Raw genomic sequence first — 9,193 nt, 5'->3', positions numbered from 1 at the left:
TTCTACTTCTCCAAGTCAAGAAGTGGAGAATCACTCCACTTTGAGTCTCTTCTTAACCAAGCTTACTACATGGACACATTCACACAAAAGCACACACTATTAAGATAATTCTGTATAATGTTTTATTTAAAACAAGAGTGACTCCAGCCTTTTGCACTCCTTCAGACCAGGAGACAGCTTAATGGAATTACATATCAGGGTTAGTTGCAAAATATATAGTAGATCCTTGAAGGACATCTGTGCCCTAATATGGTTTATAATGCATTGTTAGGTTACTTCTATTTCTGAATTGCCTGTGATTTATTGGTGGTTAAGTAATTCTCATTTACACAGTAGAAGAGATCTTGTAAAGATAATTCTCAAGTCTGGTGGAGATAACACTACTAGTATGCTTCTTCCGGAATATCTAGCTGTTTTCCTCTATTACTTAGTTTTATTTTTTGATATATATCACCACTCAGTTGGGTGACATGAAATTGAACATAATACTGTGCATTTGCATACAGTCATCCACAACTTTGTTTTCCTATGCTACACAAGTAAGATACTGTAACTTGAATGACTGGAAATATCACAGTCCAACAGGATTCCGTAACTTATCTGTAATACATCAAGCAGTTGTTGACTAGTCATTATTACAACCTTCTCAAGTGGAAGATTATCCATTACGCACACAAAGAAACTACACCACTGTTTACTGCTGACTTGTCGAGTTCTTGACTTTCTGTTCTGCCTGTACTCAGGAATTATTTTTCATTGCTTTTCCCATAGTTCTTCTCTAATTACATTCTCTCACAACTCAGTTCTTGAGTGCTTTTATTAGATGCTGCTCTTCTAGACAAAGAATTGCAGTACAACCAGAAACGTACAATGGCAATACTGAAAGACTGAAGTCTGGTTGTGGGCTGCACTTCCACTCTTGCTCTTAAGATGGTAGCCTCAACTAGGGTACGGAATCCATGCACTTTGGTTTTGTCCACAACTGAAAATACAGAAATTTCTCTTGTGATTTCTGAAGTAGGAATATTTTTAAGAGCAATTTTTAATGAGAGGTGAAAGATTTTTTTGAATTGGAGGGAAAAAAAGAATAAATAATTAATTTTTAAGATTTGAGCATATATATGATACAGAAAGAATATGTGGAACAAGACAGGGAGGAATATGCAGTGGAAGAATAAGAACTGAAACTTGCCACCCAAATTTGAGGGGCAAATTTGGAAGGCAAATGTAGATAATTTCAATTAATTATGATAAATAAGTTGATTTTCCTTTCTTTCCTTTGTCTTCAAAAGCCACTTTGCATAAGTTTTCCTATACCATTCATTACTGACTCTCGTGTTCTTAACAGAAACCTTCAAATATTTTCAGAAGATAAAGATGAGAGACTTCTATCATGTACAGCTAACGTTGTTCTCCCCTTTTTCAGCAGGCTTCTTTGTTTTTACAGTGCCTTTTATCTTTTCTGTTTCCTGCTTATCACAATTCATATTCTCATGGATTTTGTGAAAGTCTAGGATTACAGTTGTATTTTTGGAGTAACATTAAAATATCACCCAGCTCTTGCAGTTTTCCCCTCTCTTAATAAACTACAAAGGAAAACCAGAAGGAGAAAAAAAATAACTTGCACACCCTTTCTGAATTGTCACCAGATAAGCACATTGGATTCAATCCTACATACCTTCAGCACTCAGAATTTTGAGAAAGGTTAACAGGAGTTTTGTGAGAACATGGAATGTAAGGGTCAGGGCTATTCAGAAGGAAAGGAATCCATGCCATGCACTGTGCAAATTATGTCTGTCTCTGCATTAGCACTGAAATTACTTTTATAATAAGCCAGGTAATAGCCATCTTGATTTATGTTTGAAATGAAGAAGGCGTTGAAGAGGTGGCTGGGATAAAGAGAAAACTGGAGACTATGTAGAACATTTTCCTGGTGTCTTTTTTAATAATTTTTCTGTAGTAAGTTTTCCCTCTCAGGCATGTCACCAAAAGTCAGTTTGTTCATAGGCAGCTATTCATATTTATGCTTTTAAAATATTTTTTTTCCTTCCATAAATGTAGGAAATGAAATGCACTGTGAAAAGTGTATAGTATCTTAGGCAAGATCACAATTCCCAGTGGCAAAAATGGCTTTCTTGTTCACTTGAATTTGTTTTTTTTGAATGTGAAAACAGAAATTATTTGCCTGTTGCTGAAGTATTTCCACATACTGGCTTACTTAAAATATCTATATTCCTACAAAGGGCAACACATCCTAACTGTGCTATATGAAATATTGATAAGTTCCCTAGAACCATGGGGTGACTGAACTGCTCAGAACCTACATTTCCCTATGACTGACAGTCTGCTCCTAATTTTGTGCTATTAGACACTGTGATATGAGAAACACATATTGCATGGTCATGCTTCATATTTCTTCATGGTTATGTGGCTACTTACGGCCCACAGCCATAAGAGGGAAATTTTGTGTAAAGAGATTTTGACATACGCTGTCGTATTTGTTAGGTAGGGCCAAGCTGGAATTAAGAAATCCCAGGAATCAGGTCAGTGAGAATCAGCCTGTCAGAAACAAGATAATCAAGACACACTCCAGGAAAAGGCATCACTGGCAGCTAGGGTAAAGACCTTATTTGTCTGGAACTTCTTTCACCTGAGAGCTGCTGGCTGGATAGCAGTAGCACTACTGCCCAGAAGAGGGAGGAAGGCGTCAGTGCTTGTTTGCTTGTCCTGCTGATTCCAGTCCTCTTGGGCTGTGGAGAGACAGTAGGAAGCATTCTCTGCTTGGGTAAACAGCCCAGGACAACAGTTTGTCTGTCATATGCACATAACACTTCAGTGTCTAAATATCTTTCTCAACTTTGAGTGGAGTTGCTGCGTCTTCCTCAAGAATATTAGGAGCGTTGTTACAAAACCCTCACATTTTTCTCATAACATCTGGCTGGTGTTGCACTCTGTCCTCTCAATGTAGCAAGTAATATTTTTTCCTATTATTACACTTTAACTTGACGCTTCCTCCTAGAACTGGATAATTCAGTGAATCTTACATATTAGCCTATTATTCCTGAAGTTTGCCTTAAAGCACTGCTTTTTCTGCGTAGCAATTTATGTTATTGTAGAATAGGGTTTGCAAACACTTGGATGTGAACCCTGGTTTGATAAGTCTAACGAACCACTAAATAAACCAGGAGTTTCAAAGAGATGACTCAGCTCAATTACTTTACACACTCCCTTACCTACTGATTCTGCCTAGGTCCAAGCATCCTGAAAATAATAATTTTCCACTACAAGAGGAGTAAGAATGAAGGGACATTACTGTTGATTCAAGATGCAAGAATATTAGGAGAGGTCTTCAGTGAAAGAAAGATTAGAAACGAGAAGCTTTTGTTTTGTTTTGTTTTCTCTTCTCTCTTTCTCCTGCATAGCTTCCAGCTTCTTCACAAGAACTGTGGCTCCTCTCTTCATTTTGATATTTTTTCTACTGCTCTGCAGACATCCCCCCATGACATTGATTATGTTTTCCTATACCAAAACCTGTGTTTTGTTAAATAGAAATTTTTATCCCTTTCCTGAACAAGCTTTCCTGGAAGAAATGTGAAGAAACAATGAGATATTTTAGAACATTAAAGGAAAATTAAATATACAAGGTTTACTCATTAATCTATATAAACTCTGAATCCAACTTGTGAGGTAAGGTGATTTTGTTTGACTCAGAGAAGGTGGAGTCTATAATGATAATTTCTTTAATAGGATTTGCAGACAGTTGGTGTGGGAGGTGTGTCCTCCTCTACACTACCTTCCCAGAGCACAGTATCTTTTAGGGCACGTTCCCACATGTTCACTCACCTAAAAGCTGTTCTGCTTGACTTGTTCAGCTGTCTATTTCAAAATTGTTTAGATGTTGATTTCCAGAGGAGCTCAAGGATATATAAGGAGGATGATTACTTCTAAATTTTAGACTCCAGAAATGAAATACCAGAAGCCTAGGACGTTGGTGCTGTATGAATTCTTCGGTGCTGTATAGGGTCCTTGTGAGGGGTAAGGCTGCTGGTGAGCAGCTTCTAAATCAGACACACCTTTGGGTTGGGCTATTTTGGAAACTAAGTACTTGATGAGGTTCAAGGTATGTTTGTTAGGGACAAGTGATTTTATTTTGTGTTTTTACATGTACTTTGATCAGCTGATGCAGCTGACAGACAATCTCCTCTGTAAGTAACAAACTGGGGGCAGAGGAGTGGTCACCTATAGTGAGCTTTCCCTGACTTTTTTTTTTTTTCAGAGCAGGGATTGCTAGTTTTCAGGCAGCTAGGCAAGATAGAAAAAGGAACGTGCTATGGGGGTACCTTTATTTGGGGATAGCAAGCCTTTCTACTTCCGGATCTGGAATGGATTAAGTCAGAAACTGCAAGGCAAAAAATCCTGGGATAAACATCTGGATGAAATCTACTTAATCCAGCAGAAAAGGTACAGTGAATTTCAGTCTTCTTGTCTTCCCTTTCTTCTGCTGCTCTCTGCTTCTAGCTGATCCTCACTCTTTTCCCTCAGGCTTTTCTGCCAGTAGATAAACTTTAAACAACCCTGGAGCACTTCTCTCTATCAGATTTCTTCTTTCAAGGTGGAATGCTTCTGGAGTTCCAATCTTATCAGCTTTCACAGGTGGGTTTACTAGGTTGCAATCGAATTACCTTGAGTGCAGGACTTCAGTCACAAAATAATAATGTATCCGCTTGTATTTTCTGCTTCATCAGTAAAGCTCACAACAAAATGCATGAGGGTTTGTTGGTGGTGTTTGTTTTTTTGTTGTTATTGAGTGTGTGACATATGTGCTGCAGTCAGCTGAAACGATGGCTTTTTTTTTTTTTTTTCCAAAGATTCTGCTTTCTGTTTCTCTAAAGATTGCCAATATTGTGGCATAGAGCAAACTTAATGTCATTCCACTTTCTGGTGGTCAGTCACTTCCTGGGTCAGACTGCTCCTTCCCACTCCTATGGCCCAGGTGACTCCTCTTGTATGTTACATTCTCAAGAAGACCTACTGCATCTTCACATGTAAATACTGAATCAAAGCTGTAAGTTACTGCTCTGCAGGCTTACTTCCTACACACACAGGAATGCAAGAGTATTCATGGAAATCAGCTGAATCTGTTTTTTGTTGTTTCTTGTAATTTCTTCATGCACAAACACTGCAGTACTTAAAGAACACATTGTTTCCAGTCCCTTGTAATATTTGTTTGTTCTATTCTTACAAAGCTCTGAACATCTCTGGGGACAAAAAGGTGCATGAGTTGGAGAAATTCTATTATCTGTATGTACATATGTATGTATGTATGCACACACGTATAGAAGTAAGTAGGATAGTACTTTAAGAGGGATGAAAGAACATATCTGTCTTTATAGAAGGACCTTATATATCTATATCATAATTTCTGACCAACTAACAAAAGCACATTCTATTTTACTTTAGAGCAGTGAAACATAAATACACTTAAAATGGAAGGGAACAACAGCGTCTCCATAAGAATGCTGAAGTGTTTATCTTTTGGTATGTTTTTGAAAAGCAATACAGGTAACTGGGAAATAAGTTCTGAGCAGGTTCTGTAATATTCAAATGAATGTGTGCAAAAGAAAAGTATAAATATATTAATATTTTTACCATTAAAATATTGTCTTTACATTTTTAAGTCATAGAGATGTGCAAGGAACCTCTGGAGGTCTCTGTCTAACCTCCTGCTTGAAGCTGGACTATTGCCAGCAATGGATCACTCACATTGCTTGGCTTAGTCTACCTCAGTCTTGAAAGCCTTGCAGGATATAGATTCCACTTTACGTTTACATACCTGTTACAGTGTTTTAACTTCCTAGTGAAAATGGTGGGGTTTTTTGTAATGTTCAACCTGAACCTCCAAAATAATAATTTGATGCTATAATTGTTTTACCATCAGCTGTCACCAAGAAGGATTTAGCCCCTTTGTTTTTGTTGCTCCCTTTCACATAGGCTGCTATTAGATTATCATTCAACCTTCTCTTTTCTGGACAATCCTCATTACTCATGTGCTGCCTGCCCATGGTCATCGTGTGTGTTGCTATTGCTAGAGGAAAACAGAAAAAAAGTTAGGCATATAAACCCTTCTTCATAAACTTAAATCACTGTAGTGCAGCTGTCCCCAGATCTAACAATTCTGTGTTTCTTTATGAATTCTGTGTAGCAACACAAGTAACACATAAACTATCATTGTCTGTGAAATCAGTGTTGCATGGGGACGCAATTATTTCTTTTGGTTTAGGTCTGTATGTTTCCCACAGCTTTCAACTAACGTAAATGACTCTTCTGCTAGGTAGTCAGAAATTACACGGTGCCAATATGTGGATATGCTTTTCCTAAAGTGGAACAGGACCCTTTCTCCCTCTTATTTCTGTACTCTTTCCTTTCTTGTCCCCAGAGATGCTCAGAGTTTGAGGAGGAAGAAAACTGATGTTTTGCAGGGGACTGGAATTAGTTTTATTGCTTTCATATTCTTAATTATGTGCAGATAGAAAAACACAAAAGGAAAACCTTTGGTGGTGACTTGTGTATGGCATATACTCTTAAAAAACATTTGCTTTTGTGGCAAAAAACTATTGTAAGCCAAGGGTGGTTTCACTTCATCTTGTAATTTTGTTGTATGGAGTTTCAGTGTGTTTTGGCTTCATCTTCAGTTCTTCTTAGTGTTAATGGTGCTGGAATACATACAGTAATAAACAGGAATTACATTCTATTATTATCTTATTGAAAGCCAGTGGTAAATATATTACTATTAACTAGTATGCTATGGCTGCACACAGAAAGTCTGCAAGATAAGAGCAATGATCTTTCCCATCGTACAACTGGTGATGACAACCTAAAGCTATTTCAGTAGTTCTCACCTTCACCACTGAAATTGCCATTCATTCTCTTTCCTCAAGTGTAATAGTTCTTTGAATCTGGTTGACAGTTGATATCAGCATTATCCACAGTGAGGGATTTCTTTGGCTTGAGCCTGCACTGTGTAACATTTCCCAAAGGGACATCCATGGTCAGAAAATGTGATTAAATCTAATAATATTAAAGAGGACTTTGAGTTTATCTTGCCTTACCCTGCTGATTTCTTTCTTTCAAGACTCATTTCAAAACAGCCTATAGTTCAGTGTGGAGTCCTGTTCAGAGGTGACATGTCCTATGTCCTTTCAAGAATTATCTTTGGAAGTAAACTCTGGGATCTACATAGTCTGGGGCATATGAATATAAAATCCCAATATAGGTCATAATAATGGGGAAAAAAAGAGATAAATACTTATGAAAATTCAACCCTGATAGAGGTGAAGAAGAATTATATGCCTGTCACACTCTAATAGATCTTCCAGAAATTATGAAAGCTATTGCTCTCATAATAATAAGGAAATGTAAACAAAATCTCCTTAGCATGTACTTTTAGAAATTCCACCATATGAGAATTGCAGTCTTCATAAAAAAAACAAACTAATAAATAAGTAAGAGCAAGTGACTATGTGGATCCAGGGCAATTATATTTTTCTTTTTGCTATTGCCTGCCTTTGAAACGTTGAGTGTTAAATAATGTATCTTCTGTGTGACTCCTCTTTCACAGCTGCTGCTTAGAGATTAATGATATCACCTGGCCTTCATGCAATGCTCTGAGGCCTAATTATTCTAATGACAATAAAACATTTAATTTGTATTATTAAAAAACCCAAACAAACCAAACCAAAAATCAAAACAAAGAGCTTTTACAGATTAATTAACTATATAATAATACATTAGAAGTGCTTGGGGCAGTTTGCTTAACTTGCAGAAAGCTATGTTTTTTCCAAACACGTCTCCATAAAAACTTCATATGCTTATCAGTTTCTAATTTTATATTATTTTTTGTGTGGTTCTTTAGTCCCACAGACATATTAACAAAGTGCTTTGCTTGACCTGAAAACAAACATGGCATAAATCAAAAGTAGTTCGGCCTCATGCTATTAAACTGAGTTACTTAAGAGTTGTACAGAGACAGAGAGCCTTCATATCCTAAACAAATCTTTCTCAAGCTGGTAGGGAATGAGACATGTCACTATTCTGCTGTTCATTTGACATTACTGAGTTTTCAGTGCACAAATTAACGTAGGATTGTCCTGTCTCAAAATCCACAGTGCCTGTCAGTATTAATTGGTTCCTTTGCTCCCAAAGGTGACAGTGAAATAAAGATGCCAACTCCCAGTTCCATCTCTTAATTTGTCATAGGTTTCAATAATAGTGCTTCTGAGTAGTTCAGATGCAAAGAACAGCCTATTGGAAACTCTGCTGCTACATGTAAAATGAAGTCGAAGACATCACTGACAGCATTTCCGGTCTTTCCTTATGCTGTTCCACCCTCATCCTAATAGAAGTTTGGAGTCTGATAGTGGAAAATAATCTTCCTTCATTTCACAAGTGTAAAAATCCTCCAGAACAGACATTTTCCCAACAATGTACATCTGGACTGAGTGCCTAAGTCTCATAGATGTAGATATTTGTCTTCTCAAACTTGGCTATAGGTTTCCTTGTGAAGAAGTAAACATGAAATTTATGCTCTGGAAAAAAATCCCCACCCCAAATTAAAAAGTATTTAGGGAAAACTAATTAGATACAGGCTGAGGAAAACAACCTAGAATAAAACTGCAAGAAATTCCTATTGAAGATGTTTGGAAGTTTTGATGCAGGATGAGGTTATGCTTCACAGAACAAATTTGTTGTATGAATAATGTGATAATAAGTAATAACTGTAATAATAATAACTGTAATAACAGTGATAATAAGTAATAACTAACATCTGCTAAACTGTTAATCCAGGTTTAGCATAGGATTATTCTTAGGATGGTCTCAGATGCAGAATTAAAAAGAGTTTAATGATTGATGCAAGGAGATTGCCCTGTTGAAAGTGACAGAGCAAGATTTTTATTGCTTAGTGTGGTGGACAGATAAATATCTGAAGAGATAAGACTTCGCTATCAGTTGCTTGTCTAGTAGCACCAGTAATTAGTAATCTGGTTAATTTATTTCCAGAGAAGCTCTATTTACTGTCAGGTGGAGGGTCTTTGACATACACAAGATGTTCCAGTTAATTGTTGAATACTGCTGTCTGTCAGTGCTGAAGAAATTTGCTGACCCTGTCCCTGTCTTGATTGCTCAAACCCCAGTT

General features: G+C 37.0%; 1 protein-coding gene across 1 annotated transcript in view; it reads left to right on the top strand.

Annotated features, from left to right (window-relative positions):
• The first annotated feature begins 4,330 nt into the window (after positions 1–4,330).
• Positions 4,331–9,193, top strand: part of TRPV6 (transient receptor potential cation channel, subfamily V, member 6) — a 28,100-nt gene continuing 23,237 nt past the window's right edge. The window contains exon 1 of the mRNA XM_009998297.1: positions 4,331–4,461. Coding sequence (XP_009996599.1) covers positions 4,331–4,461 — 131 coding nt within the window. The remainder of the gene's footprint in view (positions 4,462–9,193) is intronic.

Source organism: Chaetura pelagica, unplaced genomic scaffold, assembly GCF_000747805.2.
Source record: "Chaetura pelagica isolate M959 unplaced genomic scaffold, ChaPel_1.0 scaffold120, whole genome shotgun sequence".
Taxonomy (NCBI): Eukaryota; Metazoa; Chordata; class Aves; order Apodiformes; family Apodidae; genus Chaetura; species Chaetura pelagica.
This window is presented reverse-complemented; position numbering and strand designations above follow the sequence as displayed.